This window comes from Dreissena polymorpha, chromosome 6 (genome assembly GCF_020536995.1).
Source record: "Dreissena polymorpha isolate Duluth1 chromosome 6, UMN_Dpol_1.0, whole genome shotgun sequence".
In the NCBI taxonomy this organism is placed as follows: Eukaryota; Metazoa; Mollusca; class Bivalvia; order Myida; family Dreissenidae; genus Dreissena; species Dreissena polymorpha.
In genome coordinates, this window is record NC_068360.1 from 84,930,606 (window position 1) to 84,949,679 (window position 19,074).

The 19,074-nt window shown below is 30.3% G+C and overlaps 2 protein-coding genes across 3 annotated transcripts in view; one reads left to right on the forward strand and one right to left on the reverse strand.

Annotated features, from left to right (window-relative positions):
• Window positions 1–16,765, reverse strand: part of LOC127834004 (uncharacterized) — a 35,392-nt gene extending 18,627 nt beyond the window's left edge. The window contains exons 1-2 of one of the 2 annotated variants that reach the window (XM_052359543.1): window positions 16,649–16,765; window positions 8,292–8,456 (exon numbers count right to left, since the gene is read on the reverse strand). The gene's annotated coding sequence lies outside the window, so the exon portion shown is untranslated. Of the gene's footprint in view, window positions 1–8,291; window positions 8,457–16,618 lie in introns of both variants that reach the window. The other variant, XM_052359542.1, reaches the window with a different exon arrangement.
• Window positions 1,764–13,540, forward strand: LOC127835864 (uncharacterized). The gene is made up of 13 exons (XM_052362289.1): window positions 1,764–2,115; window positions 7,537–7,618; window positions 8,303–8,459; window positions 8,671–8,735; window positions 9,001–9,108; window positions 9,405–9,514; window positions 9,865–10,009; window positions 10,518–10,589; window positions 10,837–10,914; window positions 11,335–11,403; window positions 11,988–12,257; window positions 12,679–12,790; window positions 13,387–13,540. Exons 1-13 carry the CDS (start codon window positions 2,036–2,038, stop codon window positions 13,458–13,460), a joined length of 1,422 nt encoding a protein of 473 aa, XP_052218249.1. The 5' UTR covers window positions 1,764–2,035; the 3' UTR covers window positions 13,461–13,540.
• Window positions 16,766–19,074: the final 2,309 nt, after the last annotated feature.

Sequence of the window (19,074 nt, forward strand, 5' to 3'; positions counted from 1 at the left end):
GTACAATTGAAACATCAAACTGTTAAGCATGTGCTAATTAGCATGTGCTAATTATAACACACAACAAACCCTGCATATTTAATTGGCTCTGGAGATAATCTGTCTACTGGGGTAGGTGTTGTCCCCCAAAAGCTTATCTTAGTTAGCATGTTATTTATGACTGGCATCCAATAAACAAAAGATGGCAGGGCACATTCTCACTCCTGATGGAATGGGGCCAGGGGCCCATCAAGGAGGAATTATTTTCACAAAACCTTTCAAGAGAGAAAGTTTAATAAAATTTGCAATTTAAAAAAAATCTGTAATACATATCTTTACAGAAAATAAACATTTTAAATATATATTTGAATTTTTGCTTTACTGAAATGTATTATAAAACAGTTGTTTCAATGCTTCTAAAGCGGGAACTACTGGCATGTTGTTTTCTTTGTGTGTTTTTTTTTCAAGCTGATTTATTTGTATCACTAAGGGAAGATACATTGTTTTGTGCAGGGGGATTTAGGTTGAATTTGGGATCCAAAAATTGACCAAAAATGCCATTGATGGTATCAAGTCCTTTACCTATTCACAGATAGGTTTTTTGATAGTGTTTTATTTGAAAAATCCTGACTAAAAAAGTGTTGGCAAATAGCAAATCTGACATGTGATTATACTGTATCATTGGCTAGATATCATTCCTTAAAACCAACAACAATATGATCTGTTTTTAACACAACACGTGGGATATACATTTGCTCTGATTCTTCCCCACTGAAATTAATTAATTTACATTGTTGTTTTGTATATTTAAATAATGATCTTAAAAATAAAATTTTGAAGTGATGCAGTGGTGCATGGTGAGTTCCAAACTGCCAAATCCCAAACTGCCGATTCCAAGGTGGCTGACTATATAATTTTGGTTAATCAATATGTGTCGTTTTCTGAGAAAACTGGGCATAATGCTTGTGCGTAAAGTGTTGTCCTAGATTAGCCTGTGCAAACTGCACAGGGACGACACTCTCCGCTTTTATGACATTTTTCGTTTAAATGAAGTCTCTTCTTAGCAAAAATCCAATTTAAACGGAAAGTGTTGTCCCTGATTAGCCCGTGTGGACTGCACAGGCTAATCTGGGACGACACTTTACGCACATGCATTAACTATTACTATTCACTATTTAATTACTCATTAGATTCATGTCAACCAAGGGAACAATACTATGACTTTTTAGAAGAACGATAAAATAAAGTTAAGATAAGTGTCTACCTAATCCCTTTTTAAAGACAAGATTTCAGGATTTAGCTTCAATGAATGGGTTATTTACCCTTTGGAATTTTGTTGAATTCCATTGCCCGAAATGTGTAATAATGACTTTGTTTTTATTATTGTATGTTTTTTTGCAATGTGTTTATGTGAGAAAGAAAAAAAAGAGAGACAGTAACAATTTTCTTGTTGAACACAAAATTTATGTCAAGCAATAAGTAATATAATGGGTAATAATAAAAGGCCCTTTTTGTGAAAAATGTGAAACCTGACTTACTTTGGGGTTGTTTACGCTCTGGACTCTGGTTAAAAACCATTGCCCGAGCACACTGCTTGACATAGTATCTTTGTGGTTATTGTCTAAAACGTGTTTTTAAGCCAGTGGTCAGCCTCTTTTTACAGAGCTGACACACATATACATGTAGGGACTTTGCAGTGTTGGTGCGGTACTTTAATAAATATCTAATTATTTAAAAATATCTTTAGGTATAGTAAAGATAGATCTATTTAAAAATGAAAACTGTGAAACCTGTTATCCTATTGAAACACTAAATTCAACTACAGCTATGAGAAAAATGTGTGAAATCCAATTATCCAATGAAACAAGTGTGAATCCAAGTGTCCAATGAAAAAAGTGTGAATCCAAGTGTCCAATGAAAAACTGTGAATCACATTGTCCAATGAGAAAAGTGTGAATCCAATTATCAAATTGAAACAAACAAACTTTCTCCACAAATTGTGATGCAATTAACAACAAAACACATATTCTAGAAGAAACTTAAGTGTACCATTGCAATGGATTTACAAGTGGAAAATAGCTGGTTTTTGGATTCAACCAAAGTGGCAGGCCATCACAAGGCGGTCCTACTTCTCAGGTGAGAATACAGCTATATTATAGTTGTTGTTAATGATCAAAATGAATAACATGTGTAATCTTTCATTAATGTTGAATTGTAAAGCATTTGTGACACACAGCTTTGGAATTAAGTGAAATAATCAATAAAACCCCAAGAGCTACAGATTTTGCCAGTATTTGGTTTACTTGCTTTACAAAAAATAACAAAAAACAAACAACAATTGAACTGATAAGTCATACAATAAATTGTGTACTTAACTACTTATACTTGCATCATTTATTTTTTCTAATATCTTAATTTAGTGAACATCAATTTTATACATAATAACCAACCACTTTTAAAGCACAGTTCAATAATTTTATAAACTTTAACTATGAATGTTTTATCTTCACTGTGTATTGAAGAAAATTATTATTCTGGGTGAGAAAAATCATTTGTTTTTGAGTATTTAGCCAAATACCTGTCAATTGCCCAATATGATTGTAACAAAATCATGTAGATTGCAATAGAAGAATTATTACATTTCCAATAGATTTTGACAGTTGTTACAGAAAAAGCTTATATCATATTTATTTGGGATTTGTGACAAGGTTAACATTATCATATTTTGTTATAAAAGTGGAAAGCAATTTCTCATCAGGCAGTGATTTCTTCAGTTTTGGGGAAGGGAGTCTGCCCCCTTAGAGGTTGGGGGAAAATTGTGTATACTCATAAAGAGGGTTTTTTGTTTTGTAAATAAGCGATAAAAGCATTGGTTTTTTTTAGTATAAAACACTGTAAGATAGGAACAATTAAATTTTGTATTTAATAATTTGTATTAAATGAAAGATTTAGCTTTGTGTTAGAGTTAAATATCATATAATAACAAGCCAAATAATCAGAGTGAAAATTAATGGCAACAAATACCTTTTTTAACACCACAGTGGGAATAGTTTGCCTTGCTTAAGGGAAGCATATATACTCTAAATACTCTGTATACTCTAAATGGTGGGGAATGGGGCAGAATATCTCCCTTTTTTTGCTAGGGTGGCAGATGTTTCCTCCCCAAGACATTTCCTCCCCAGACGTTTCCTCCCTAGAAGTTTCACTCCCAAAATAAACGTCTTCATAATATGAAAATGTATATCGGGAGTAGTTATTTGTAATTATGCCGGGATATGTGAAAAATAACTTTATCGGTTAGTATTTAAATTGAGTGCATTTTATGTGTCATACATAAAGGAATTAATGATTTTTGATGGTTGTTTTTAGGGAAGCCTCTAACAAATTTTACCAATTTAATAGATCTAATTATAATTGTTTTTATAAGTGCCTGCACTTTTTCTTTCATAAATTGAGATCATTTATAAATTGAGTAAAAGCACAGCTTTGATGTTTTTTTATGATCATTTTAAGTGGAATAGTATGTTACTAATTAAACAACTGTAACTATTGTATTAATTAATTGAGTAAAAGCACACATTTGATGTTCTTTGATAATGTTAAGTGGAATAGTATGTTACAAAGTAAACAACTGTAATTATTGAATTAATGAATTCATTTTGCTACAAACAAATTCAGGTATTTATACCTCTAAAAATACTCTTTTAAAATTTAAGGAAACACAAGGATGAAATATTTTCAAAACCAGGCAAATAATAAGAAAGTTGTGAGAGTTGGAAATATTTTTCAATATTCTATTAATTAAATTAGGTAAACAGTTTACCACGTCCCATTTTCTGAATTTCATATTCATGTCTATATATCACTTCATACATTATTGTTTTTGTTAGATTTTTTAACATATTGATTCAGTCTGTCATCAACATCATCATATAATAAAAAGTTTGACAAAAATGTCTAGTCATGCAGAATATTTACTATTACTATTTACCACCCCAATTTAAACATTAATTTAATATGTAGCCAAAAATGTGACAGCATTTAAATGTTTTCCCTAATATTAAGTAACAACACACACCTTCCATTACACAAGATATCAGGCCCTTATGGTGCAAGTATCAGATTAGCAAGTGTATTATGCAAGATAACAGATATTGTATAATGGGAACTTATGGTGTAATAAAAAGGCCCAGCATTGTTGAGATTAGGTGACATCTGTAAAGGGGGATAGGCATTCATAAGATGCGATTAGCACATTATCATACAAAAAACATTTTTTTAATTTGAAAGTGAGTAATTTTTCCTTAAATTCCAAACATTCATTAAATACATTTTTTTGCTTTTAAATAATAAAAAAGTTTTGATTACATTTCAGTATTATATTATTAATAATTAAATAATGTGCAAGAAAAGTGCATTTCTGTTTTACTTAGTCTAAATAAGTTACTTTTAAAAATTTAAATATCAGTGACGTCCAATAATTTGATAATATACATATGAATGGATGAAACAAATACAATTGTTGACTGAGTAACATAGTGTATTTATTTATCATATTTAACTGTTACAAGGACAACAGTTTTGAAATTATTATAGATGGGCTTTTACCATTGTTCAATTCACCAATTGATCCAATTTAATTGCATTAAAAACAACAAATAACTATAGTTCCACAACCCTGCCCAGGTTTACTCAAACTGAAATAATGTGTTAATTGTGTATTCAAAATGGGTCTGGATTACACATTGTTCTTGGTTGCATTTGGGCTCCCAAATAAGCAACATGTATAAGATACTCAGTAAGATTTAAGAATATTTCATTTATTCCACTAGTACACCAACATGCACTTAGAAATGATTTACATGCATTCCTTACACAGTTCAACCAAAAAAAAAAAGAATTCTAAAACGAAAAAAACTACAACTAACTAGCTGCTTCATAGATTAAGTGTATAAAAGACTTCATAAACAAAATAATCATTTGATAATTAAAATCAAGATTATACTTCAACTAAACGTCTTCACTAAAACTAAAATGTGGGGGGGGGACGTCTGGGGAGGAACCTTTTTGCTACAATAAACTTCAGGTGATGTGTTCTACAATATTTTATTTATTTTATAAAACAGTTAAGAAACTAGAGGGACTATGATTTAAAAGTACAGTCTTAAAAATCTTAAATCACAGTTACATTTTTACTGTTAAGATGGAGTATATTTTCTATGGAAGGTATATTGAGAAATTCATTTCATTTCTAAATTGAGTTTCGTTTGCCAAGTCCTTACTTTATTTAATTTTGTTCTTATTGTTACAACTGACTTCAAAATTATGAGTCAGATAATGTTATATGTCAAAAGTATATATGTCACTTGAAATCACATTATATCCATTATGACTTTCCAGTCATTAGTTAGCTCTTAGTTACAATTAAATTGTTCCTTTTTGGCTCATTTCTCATTTATTCATATATATTTTATGTCATTTATTGAATAATGTTACATTAAGATCACATTTACTATTATAAATATGATATATTTTCACATAAAAGAAGTCATTTTTGTTGCCATAGTTTCAATGAGCCATGCAATGCTTTTGGTATTTTTTAATTGGCTGTTTCATGTAAGTTGTGTCAATACCATCAGGGCATTCGAAGAGATATGGTATATTACAAAATGCATTGTTGGTCACAGTGTACATCACCATTTCAGCAAGAAAAGATTTTTCGGATACCAAATAAAGATAATTTTATGTGGTTTTTTTATAAGTCAATGCAGTTGTTTTTTTTACAAACAATATAATATCATCATTATTGAATGCCCATTATCTCTGAGCTGTTAGTTTGTTAAAAACATTCTTCTCCTTTTTCCATTATATAATGTCATTTATTACTAACAAAAATCCCACTGTGCCCTCTTAAATACATGCATCCAGTCTTATCTTACATTGTCTCCTTAGACGCATAGATAGCACTGTCATCCGCGATTTATTAGATTACTATCAGTAACACAGCAACTGATAAGCTGAAGGACACACTCCACACACATATCTTATTATCTCCTGATCATAGATTTTAGTGTGTTTCTTTTAAATTAATTTAAAATGAAGAAAATAATTAATTTTTAATTAATTATTGAGAATAATGGGCTAATAAATCTGTAAATTGATTTTACAAAGACATTATAAGATTAAGATACAATGTTTTATTTGTTTTGTAATACTACTGGTAATCTTCCTTGGTTTTTTTTGTTTTCATCAAATCCTTACTTTTTGTTTATACAAGTATTATATTTTTGTAAGGAGTTTACTAAGGAGTTATAATGCTAGGTTCAAAAAGTGATTGAACAAGTACCCAAAAAATATTTGTGCAAATAGGGTGTCACTGGGCCAATTGTGATACTGTAGTACAGTAAAACTTGTTGTTCAATGTCATAAGTTGGCAGTCAGCACAAAAAAGGGATTTTGTACACAAAACAATATTCAGACTGTAATTTAAGATTCCAATGTGACATACTTACAATTGATATAAGGGCTTCTAAATGCTCACACCTCACATAATAGATGATAAACGGTCACTGGAGAAACCACTTGAAGATTTAAATCTGGCAACATTCATTTTTGTTTGTTCCCAGTATTCATAAGCACTATATATCGATCAGCATGACATCATCCATAAATAAGCATTTAAAGTGTATTTACATTTCCTTTTGAACATTCTCTCAAAATGCTGTGTGACACTATTTCCAATATTCTATCAAAAATTGTGTTTTAGTTTTGTCTCTTTTTAATTCACCCTTAGATACAAAAAGATATGTCAAGGGAAGTTTTGATTTTCTCAGTAATTATTTCAAAATAAGACTGTTTCATTTCATGGAAAATATGTTTCAAAACATTAAGGGTATTGCACATGCTTGATAATTGTTTCTTTGTGTCTCATATCACTGAAGCACTAGTTGCAATCTACTGTAGTTGAAATGTCAAACTTTCATTTTAACCTGAAGTATTTAGTACAAAAAAAGCATTTCATAATTATTTGATTAGTTGATAACACCTGAGAAATGGGGTTATATTTTCAATAAGTTGCCAGTTGCAGACATGGGGTAATCATAAAATTTAATCTGTTATCATCATTATGACCGCACTTTCAATAAATGCAATAATCAGAAGACTACATCTTTTTTGTGCAAATAAAATTAAATAGAATAAGAATATGATCCTTTTTTTAAAATAAACACTGGTTGATAATGGGTCTAGAAGCCCAAATATTATTACATGCATGAATTAATACATTAATATTTAATTTGATCACTTTGGTTGAGATTACCAATTAATAATTGATCGATGAACAAAACCATTAATCATTTTTGAAAAAGAAGTTAAAATCATTAATTTAATTGATTACTTTTTCGAGTAATTGACCACATGTCTGCCCAGTTGCCACTACTAGAGTAACATTGTTTTGTGACTTTCACATTTTGTTTCAATTCATTCTAAAGGCTATCACACTGCAGTCATTGTACTTAATGTAATTATTCTGTATTGCCATCTCTCCCTTTTTAACAGGATTGGTTCAAGCACTCTGGAGCGCAAGGTAGCAGCGTGCACACCCCAGACACAGACAGACATCATGTTTAGTGTACATATTGTAAGTTATTGTAATGTAATTAAAAAGATGAATGTTTAAACCACTAAACAATATTTACAATTATGTTTGTATAAATTTGAATTACTGGGCTCTCCATCTAGTTTGGAGAAAAAGACCTGTATCCAAAACTGGTGGAATAATTGTTTCCAAAAAGGACATTTTATCAGACGTGGGGAAAACATGAAATAGGAAAAAGGAACGAACAATAACAGGTGCTGCTATTGTTTTACAGGCCTTTATTACCCACATTAAATAACCATACATAACAGTTTTAATGAAAAGCTGTCATGGAGATAACATGGTTTGGTGGAGTTTGGTTAACATGGCCCCATTTTGTACTGCAGAATACATAAATATGATTGCTATTCTTTTACATTATGATTTCATTCTAATTGGAACAGATAAAGCTAGTAAAATTATAAATAATTTATCCTAGACATGAAGTAGATTTTGGTTGTTATCCTTCCTAAAAAACCTGACTGTAGGGCTCTGAACCTATATTTTTGTAGCTATTTCAGAGCAAGATTTATTTTAATTATATACTACTATTTTTAATAATAACTACATATTTCTACCCAATAACCAATTGTTTCACCTCCCCAACACATGTAATAATTACATTTATTGTATAAATTTCTGTCCAATAAGTACTTCAATGAAAATGCCAACTTACTGTTTTTAAAGGGAGACGAGATGGAGAAATGCAGTTTGCCACTGGATGGTTTCCTGCCGACGTCCTACATTTTTGCTGCTCTCCATCAGACGGTTGATGATTCAGTCACATTTTCAGGCACACTGACTAAGATCATGACAGAGGCCAGCCTCTCATTTTTTGACCCTGGTAAAAAAAATATGAAACAAATAAAAAATAAATGTTAATTATTTGATGGAATTGGTAATATGATTAATAAAACTGTCCAGAGTTGTTTTAATATTTTTTCCCTGTAATAATGCGATGAAAGATGTCCTTGCTTGTCTTTTTTCTCTTGTGTGTTAGAACTGATTTATCCTCCATTCAGAATATAATAGACACATTTTTTTTTAAATAACAGCATCTACACCAGCCAGGCATCAGCTGAAATACAAGTGTTCCTTCAAGTTTCCAGACAGAGTGCGAGTAAGTTATTGTCTTGTATTAACAAAACTTAATCAGCACAAAATCTTCAAAAAAAGAATTAAAGCTGTTTTCATCTGTCTTCTACATGAAGAAGAAGAAATGGTATAGTTTATTAAAAAAAACATGCCTTACTTTAACTGTTTAGAATACTGCAAACAGGGTTTATTAGTACTTAAATAAATAGTTAGAAATAAACTTGTTTTAAAATATGTTCAAATTTACATAAATTTTAAAAATCTGCAAATAGAATGATAAATTTTGTTAGGTTATGAGGAACCTTCACCCCCATGTTTCATCGGCCAGTGATGTTGAAATGTTGGACACATCTAACCGTCCATGGAGGCGCAAGTGTGAAGAGGTCATGGGGTTTACAGTAAGTTTATTCTGAACACTGGCATGATATGTATATTTTTCTAATCTTAATAGCACATTACTTCCTTTAGATGTTGCAGTTTGCTGGAATTGTACAAATATGATGTAAACATTACATTAGAAATATAAATTATGTAAATTTGAATTTTAAATCTAGCAATATTACAGCAAGATTTAAACATATAAAGTTTTAAAGTAGTGGTTTTAATATCATGGTAAGTTAACCACTCAGATGAATATTAACCAAGTGTGATCATAAAGACTATGTGGCTAAGCTAACCGGTGAGCTTTTTTCAGGGTTATGGTTCGCATTCGCAATTTGGAGGAGTCTTCAAAGAGGCACTGGCATGTGCATCTTTGTCCCGCAGATGTTACAGATTATTCTCATCGATTATTGTGAAACATCAGTAAGAACCTGCTTTTTATAAACCAGTGAAATGTTGCTGTTATTTTTAGTTCAACTTTAAAAAAAGTTTTGGTTTTTGTATTAAAGAAATGCAACATTTTTTTTCAAATTTCAATTATGTGTTTTATTTTTATTCTTACACTTAGTATATTAAACAAAAAAAAATGTCCATATGTTTGTACATAAATATTGATATCATTTACCTCCAATACTTAGCAGTGACCCCAGCTTTAGTCAACGTCATTTGTTATGTGTGTTATGCTGTGCTGTTCAGCCATTGGTCACCTTCGTAAATAAAGGACCAGGCACAGTTGACGACCTTTGTTTACTTTGATCTGAACATTTTTATAGGGACCTGCATGTCAGTGTCACAGCAAACATGTTTCGCGGTGTTGCTGGTGCTAGAGATGAGCAATTCATTTTTAACTGCCTTCGGAGAGTTGATGACTGTGAAATGAGCCTTGCTGACATGAATTCAGCATTGAAGAAAGACAAGGTATACAATATTTATATCAATAAATGAATAATACCATGCTGTTTATTTTAGGAAATATTTTTCATTCATTAAGTACTAAATAATCCCATCCAAACATTGACTGAATCAGAATATAAGCATCAGTTATTAACAAGAGATGTGTTTGTCAGAAACACAATGCCCCCTATTGCTCCGCTCTGAAATAATATTTCAATATATTATTTGGTTTAGAAATTATCTCCTGTTTAAAGCTTAGTACTTCCCTTGGATTTTATTTATTTACTTTTGACCTTGAAGAATGACCTTGACCCTTAACCACTCAAAATGTGCAGCTTCATGAGATACACGTGCATGCCAAATATCAAGATGCTATCTTCAATATTGCAAAAGCTATCGCAAAACTTTAACCAAGGTTAAAGTATTGGGACAGAATGACAGACAGGCCAAAAACAGTATGCCCCTGATCTTTCGATCCGGGGGCATAAAAAAGCAATACATGTAAATCAATTGATTAAATCATTTTTAACAGCAGTCCACGAGAGGTGCGTCAGAAGACATAGGCTGTCTGAGGACTGAAATCAGCTCACTGAAACGGCAGCTGGTAAGAAAGATAACCAGTGCCAAATTAAAAACATTATTGTTATTTGATATTAACATTAACTTAACCCTTCAAATAAATAGTTTAGGCTATGGCAGACACCCTGTTATTATGAAGTTGGCATTCAATAGAACTAATTATGAAGTAATTATGTTAATCTAACATAAAGTAAAAAAATGATTTAATTTTTGTTATATAAGAAAATAATTATTTTGATAGGCAACATCAGGATTGTTATAATGTTTTTCAGAGAGAGAAGGATGAGGCACTCAAAGAGGCCAGGGAGCAACTTTGGAGGCTGCAAGAGTTGCGTCAGGACCAGCAGCAGGTTAATTAAAAAAAGAATGGCCCAATCATGAATCATGAATAATATGACACTGCTAAGACACAAAATTAACAATAGATTGCCAAGCAATATGGTCCCCTATGGTCGGTGAAACGCCACTATTGTCAGTATTTTTTAAATTATTTTTTTATATATTTGTTGCCATAGCAACTAACATGTTGACGAAGGAACAAAATGAAATGACGTGCATAATCTCCATATTGCCATCTATCCATTTTTCAGGTTTCATGAAACGGGTAGGGGACAATAAGTGCATAAATTACAATAAATGCATCTAGTAAATTTCATATAAGGAATGACAAATGTTGTTACTGCCACATAAATTATGTATGTCATTTTTACAGACTTTTAAAGTAACTGTTTTTCAACATAAATGCTAATTTAACTAAACACATGTTTCAGCCGGACGTTTACTCATTCATTGCAACACCCCTGCAAAGAAGATGCACTTACAGTAGGCCAGTGTATGCAGTAAGTAAAACATAGAAGAGAGACAGTATTAACCAATTGTTTTGTTCTCCATTCTGTTAAATATAATGATACATGTAAAATTAGCATTTTTTCACCCAAATCTATTTTATCTAATGTTTAATGACTGCAACTATGTGATGATTAATTGCATTAATGATTGAAAAATACATGTATATTGTACAATCAAGTAAAACTTATTTATTAATAACTGAAAATAAATATTTTGTTTCATTAAGTAATTTTGTCTTGAAATCACACGAAGGTCTTTCATGTATAACCAGTGTTTGTTGTATAGCTAATACAGGCTTATTCCAACCTAAAAAATTTATACAATTATGCAGTTTCCACTTATCCCTAAAAATCTCATTCCCTTATGAGAAAATGGGTGTGACATCCCAAAATTTTGTTTTCACATTTAATTTTTCTCCAGAATAGGGTCCTTTTCCCTGGCCCTAAATAAAACCTGCAAAAAGCTTGTGTATGGGAAAATTGAACAACAGTTTCCTGGTCTGCAGAAATACACAATTAATAACAATACCAATGACATCATACAGCCTATAATAAGTTGTTTCATATAATTTCAGCCATCGGAGAGTGAGGATGAAGAGACGACCACTACTGACAGACCACCAACAAAAAACTTCTTACCCTCGGAGAGCGAGGATGAAGAGTCGACAACCTCTGCAGGCGAGCAACCACCAACTGATTACATTTTAAAGCTGTCAGACAGCGAGGATGAGGAGACGACCAACACGGACGAGCAACCACCAACAAAGAAGAGCAACAATCAACCAAAGGAGCTGTCCAGCAACAACAAAACAGAAACACAAAGATCAAGAAGAAACAGACATCAGGTATGTATTTAAAAATTTGTTGTTGTAATAGATTTAATTTTTCTATTATCATAATGCAAATTTCCATTACGTCATATTAAGTATATTACATACACAAAAGCTATGTAATGAGGCTTTTCATCTCACATTTTGTCTGGAATGCACAATGACCTGGTGTTCACACTAAATGAACCCATATACTGAATCCGTGATGAAGGGACTTCATTTCATTGATCCTAGAGTGATCACAATTTGCATTGTGCTGTTTTGGCAATTGGTCACTTGCCTAAAATTAATGACTTTGATTTACCTTCTGGGGTTTCCATAGTTTCTTATTTTTTTATAATTTGATAGACTGATGACATCTTGTGTTAATATAACTTTAAATGCTTTTTGTCATGTTTTTTATATATGAAATTTATGATCAGCAAAATAATTTCAGGTCAAGAAATTGATTGTTGGGCAGGCTGTATCTGCCAAATATAGGGCAGTCAGGAATGGAGAGTTGTTCGAGGAATGGTTTGAGGGAACCATTGTATCAGTCATGCTATCAGGTAAAAAAGTTGTTTTAACATAATTTCCTTACATTGTTTCTATCCTTTTTGTCCATCATTGGGAATGGGACGACATTGGAATTTAATTTTTTTCATGTAACAGAGTTCTTTCATAGTAAGAATTCAAGCATGATTTATGATGATTTATTAAAAGCTTCTTGGTAATAACACTACAATTTAATTTTCAAATAAATCAAAACAATTTATGGTGGGTTTTCTAAGAAAGTTTTTTATTAAAGCCTTCTTGTTAAAAAAACTTTGTAATAGGAATTTGGCATATTTTGAAAATATGAAGGAAAACAACACATTCTAAACTTAATCCAGATTCATCATTACATAATAATAAATTATTTTATCAAATTTTGCTGAGAATAGTCAATAATCATTTTTCATTTAAAATATAAAGAATTCAATATGGTACAATATGGTACAATATGGTACATACATAACAAAGGAAGTACCAAAAATTTATAAATAACACCAAGTATTATGTTCAAAATAATTACAAGTGATCATAGAAAATGACGTATTTTGGCAAGTACGAAATACTAATCTAAATCGAAGCCAATAAAATTAATGTTCTCTTTTTGTTTCAGGAGAGAAGGTGAAGGTCAAGTTTGAAGATGGCTGTGAGAGAGTGTTGGGGCCACAAGATATTAAATTATTATAAATGTTTAAATGTGGCAATGATGTTTTTATAGTTTGTTTTAAATTGTCATACAAATATAGGTTCTTGCATGAGTGGTCGTTTTGTATTGAATTTATTAAACAAGTCATTTTATCTTTATTTAGATGATGAGTTTAATAAATTTAATACAAAATGACCACAATTCTAAGATTCTATTTATAACATGACCAACAAATTTTCTTTTTATGTTATGCTCTTTTCACCGTTTATTCACACTGTAAAAGAGTTTAAAACTGAAGAAATTCGCTGGAATAACGACGTCATTTCACAGTTATATAACTAATGTAATAACACCCGCGTAATTAACAAAATTGAGAATTACGTTATTACACTCCTGGAGCGTAGGTCATGTTATAATGGAACAACTTCAGTAAACTATTTAAAAGATCAAAACAAATCAAATAAAAATTAAGACAACATATTCCCTTTCTATAAACATTTTGTGAATTTTTTTAAATACTAACTTTGATATAAACACATCTGAGTACTTTTTTTAAGTATTTATAACAGTTTAAACTTTTATTTGTATTTCTTACATCATGGTAGGCATTTTCAGCACATTTGATAAAATTTGATTTGTTTCCATTGCTTTGTACACAGTGTAAAATATATAGCCATCATGATATTTGTAGTCAAAAGCTCACCAGAGCTTTGTGCCTTGTTTTTGCTGTTTGAAAATAAAAATTATCTAATCAGACCTTATTTTTTTTATAATCTTAGTTGCATAAATGAACATGGGGAAAATCAACACACTATTAAATCCTTGACATTACCGAATGGACAAATTCCAGGAGAATTTTTGTGAAGCAGTTTAAAATTAATAATTCATTTTACAGAAGCTTTACTTTTAGTTGAATTATAGGACTATAACTCATAAGAAAAATAAAGAATACCAGCCAGGGCTTACTTTGCCATTCGCCAAATTAGCCAACTTTTTCTTCATTAAAACTTAAAAAATAGCCCAAAATAGACGAATTTTGCCAAAACAAGGCGAATTTGGCTAAAGAAAGGGGAAGCCCTGCCAGCAGTAATGTTTCGGTTCTTTATGTACTACCCGTAAAAGGTACCTATCTGTATTGAAAAAGTAAAACAAGTAATGTATATGCATAATAAGTAGACTGTCACAAAGTACGAACATTATGCAATTACAGAGAAGTCTCCGTGATGATTTGCAATGAAGAAACGGGCTCTAGTGGCTGTTAATGTTTTTTGTTCTTTTGCTGTTTGTTTAGGATTTAGTAATTACAAATATCTGTTTTCTAACTTAAGGATAGTTATTTGTATTCTTTTTTTTATTTTTATGAAGTTCTAATAAAAGCATATTAAGATGTTCTCAGAATTTCTTTTTTTTATTTTTTTCATAAAATAACTTGCAATTGAAAAATAACTGTGCTTTTTATCTATTGATGTTTGTTTTTATTATTAACAATATCTTATAATTAACAATATCTTATTATTGTTTTTATGTCATTAAATAATTAATTATGTGTTTTATTTAAGATTGTTTTTATTCATTAAAACAGTTTATATTTGTAAAAAGTGTATAAATAAATAATAATGGTATTGGAAACATTATTTGGAAATAATCTAATGTTTTTTATTTGATAAGTTAAAGTTATGCAAGATTTCGAAATTTTCATAAAATTACTATATTTATTTTTAAATGGGAAATATAATAATAAAATATTTGTCACATAATCAGTCAACAAAGTAACAACACCTAAAAACAACCTTTTTCACACCCATAAAGGTATCAATAAACAGATAATCTGGCAGGCATTTAGAGCTGATGAGGGTACTGATTATCTAGTGGTAGATAAGGCTATTACTGATTGGGGTTGCTTAGAGATAAGGCTGTAGTATGGGATGAGTTAACATACTGTATGATTGAAGTGGACTTGAATTGAGTACAATTTTTGTTAAAAGTACATTACATTTCAAAACATTTTTAAGAGGAGCATACTAGCGGTATTATAGTAGATTTAATAAATCATGAGGTATTCGTGTATAAGTAGCATTAAAAAATTATAACATAAAATGGTGTGAATTACTGGATTTGAAATGAATACTGATAATTGCAGACTAAAATATGTTTCAATACACAACATTACAAAGCACAACTTCTATTACTAATCCTTCAATGAGAGAAAATCCAACAACTTAATGGATAATAAGAATAAAAATAATTATTTTTTAATGAAACACTTATGTTTATAGGCAGTTAAATAAAAATAATAATCAAAATATCAGGTGAACAAAAATGGAATTTTTTAATACAATACCAGGTCTTAAACTGCCCAGCCCAACATAAATATTTGTCAACGTGAGTAACTGAAGTCATTGTGTATCTGTTTTGACACTTTGATAAAGCCTTGTCAGGGGTGTGAATGCTTGATTGTAATACCCATTAATAGCATGCTTCCAACCAGATTAAATTTCCTTTCTTTAATTAAGGTTTTCTTATCAATTAAACCATAATATTTTATTAAATTAATTATCCCATCTAACATAAATAAATAAGTAAATGTCATAATGTGAAATTCTAAGAACTAAATGAAACTAATTAATCAACTTCAATATTTGACAAAGTACTTAAATAATAAAATAGTAGTTAACCTAATAATATTATTTAAATCAAATGCACAACTATTATAAATACAAAATACTTAATTTGTTTCAATTTTATATGTTGTTACACAGTTTATAGAAAAAAAACATTGGTTGGATTGCATTTGACAAAAAACACTATGTCATCTTTCATTTACATACTACATTTATTATCTTCACATCAAAATTGTGCTCCAAAGTCAAAATTATAACCCCAAACATCTGTTCACAACTCATGTTAAAATATGACAAAAGCAAATGACAATACAATCTCATATCAAAATATGGGCGTGAATTGTCTTGGGTGTGAATTGTCCAAGGAAATCAAATTCTGGACTAAATTGTCCAGGCCCTGGGGATGAATTGTCTTGGGGGTGAATTGTCTGACACCCTTTCCCCCACCCACCTAATTTTTAATGAAAAATTGAGAAATTTTACCCATTTCATGGCATGCAAAGTACAATCAAACAGAATGCAATTCTAGTTTTTGCTACATTACTCATTAATTTCAATCATGTGCTGTGTTTATTTACCTAGAAGTCTTTAGATTTTTCACAATTTACCTTCAAAGTTCTGTTCTGTTTCTGAAGCGTGAAATATTGACCTTCGCCAAAAGTGAAAACCTCCTTTTTGAAGATCCAAAATATCCTTGGTCATAATACACTAAATAGTTTCCCTATATCATTCAATGTAAAAGCGACAACTTTGAGCGAAAATAAATGCAACATTTTGCACATAGACCCCCATAACCATACCTTTTCTTAAAGGCCATTCTAAGCGGAAAGATATGTCATGTACAAAGCAAGGAAGAACTTGACACAAATCAAAATCGACTGTTTTTGCAACTTTTTTTTTCGGCCGTTTCTTAGTGGAATGTAACCTTTTCTAGTGCAATGGTTTACTATAGTCTTCAAGTGTATCATATATCAGGGATTCAGTAGTGAACACCTATTCATGCCCTACCATTATCTCCGCAAGATAACACCCGAATAATGGTAAAAAGTGTAAAACATGCCTTCCTGTCAACTATGATATTTTTTTAGAGAGTACATGAAGCGATCATTTAGTGTATTGTAACCTTGCAAGGGAGCTGTCGCTAGTTTCATTGTTTTTTACAATATTTTGATACATTCTTTCTTAAACCTAACACAAGAAATACCTTTTATAAATATCTAATCGATTTTTAATGACCAAAGGTTACCCATACCCTAAAGATATGTAATTTTTCCCCCTTTCACTGGTATGTGCCTGGTACGACTAAAGTGCGTATATTACTCATATTCGCGAAAGGGGCGAATATCAACAGATATCGGCTGTTTTTAAATGGTTTTCTAACATTTTTGATATGGAAATTCTTTTATGAATATAATTCTTCCTGATGTTATTATTCTGTTAAGATCGAGTGAACATTTAAGTTGTTTTTCGTGACATTTGTGAAATGTCTATGTAGTCTTTGTAGAGCTTTTTTTCAGCGTTCATGTTTCGTGTTTGTTAATTAGTTGTATTCTTATTTCTAATTTCTATTTAATTGTTATACATTTTATATAATCTTATATTTTTTACTTTTTTAATAAGCTATGAAAGATTTTGAAATGTTCATACGTTAGTATGTTAAAGTGATATTATAGGAATATTACAGTTTATAGGTGTCTATCACAACCGTTGTTTATTTTTGGTGTTTTCACTTCATATACACTTATATTTGTTAATGCAGCATCAACACACTAAAACAATATCCCGGAAAGAGAAAAATAATGCATTTAAATATCAACCGTAGTTTCGTTTTGACAACTGACGACACACAAGATTCGATTTACGATGTGAATCTAAATCTAGTTTTAGTGCAGATTAGTTCATACGACACAAATACACTATTTTGTTTTACGGATCATTTCGGCTTAGAGGACTGGGTGAGTCATGTTAAATATCGATTATAATATATACTTTTTATAAACAACTGGTAGCAAAATGAGTTGCAGATAATTGGTCAGTAACCATATTTAAACTAACTCTTTTGACCTGTTAGTTATGTTCAGCTCAATTCAACAGTGAAACATGCCCATAATATCACTTTAATTGTTAATTTGGAATTGTAATAATAAACCATATGCCACCTAATCAGTCAACAAAGTAACAATACCTGAAAACACCATATCCTATTTCCCACCCCTAAAATTACAATAAACAGCTAATCTGTCAGTCATTCAGAGCTGATGAGGGTACTGATTATCGAGGGGTAGATAAGGCTATTACTGATAGGGGTTGTCTAGAAATAAGGCTGTAGTATGGAATACTTAAATAAATATTTTAATTTGTCATGCTTTACAATTTAATATTTAATTAATTAATGTAGAACCGTAACTCATGTTCAAATTTTAATAATGTTGGGCAATTTTATTAAATTATTAATTAAATACACATTTGATTCTGTAAAATTGTATTATGACTGATTATTATTGTAAAATTAATAATCTTTTCGTACAAAAATGTTTAAATACATGTAGGTATGATAATCATAAATACACGGTTTATATGATACTAAGCTATACGTATTTGTACTCACGTTAACATTATTGTTAAACGTTTTTTACTTATAATTGTGTGCGCAATAAGTTTTCCATAGGTAACGGGATCTTCATTAATAGTTTTATGACAAATTATTAAATTCTTAATAATTCATAGTTCTATCAGTCTTAATGTCCTATTCATTAAATTACAATATTAGTGTACATATTGTAAAGCTTTGATAATGTGTGTAAATATTGAAATAAATATTAAAATAAAAGTATATAGATGTATGTCTACTTGTGTACATATTGTAAAGCTTTGATACTGTATGTAAATATTGAAATAAATATTAAAATAAAAGTATATAGATGAATGTCTACTTGTCTACTTGATAAGTGTTAATATTTTAATTAAAATTAAAATAATAGTTAAAAAAAATATATTTTCAACAGTACTTTTACTGTCTGTTATAATGTGCCGA

Excerpts from the sequence above, each read along its gene's own strand:
- LOC127835864 (XM_052362289.1), top strand. The coding sequence starts at position 2,036 with ATGGATTTACAAGTGGAAAATAGCTGGTTTTTGGATTCAACCAAAGTG. Across the intron at positions 10,915-11,334 it reads TGCGTCAGGACCAGCAGCAG|CCGGACGTTTACTCATTCAT; the intron begins GTTAATTAAAAA and ends CACATGTTTCAG. Across the intron at positions 12,791-13,386 it reads TGTATCAGTCATGCTATCAG|GAGAGAAGGTGAAGGTCAAG; the intron begins GTAAAAAAGTTG and ends TTTTTGTTTCAG.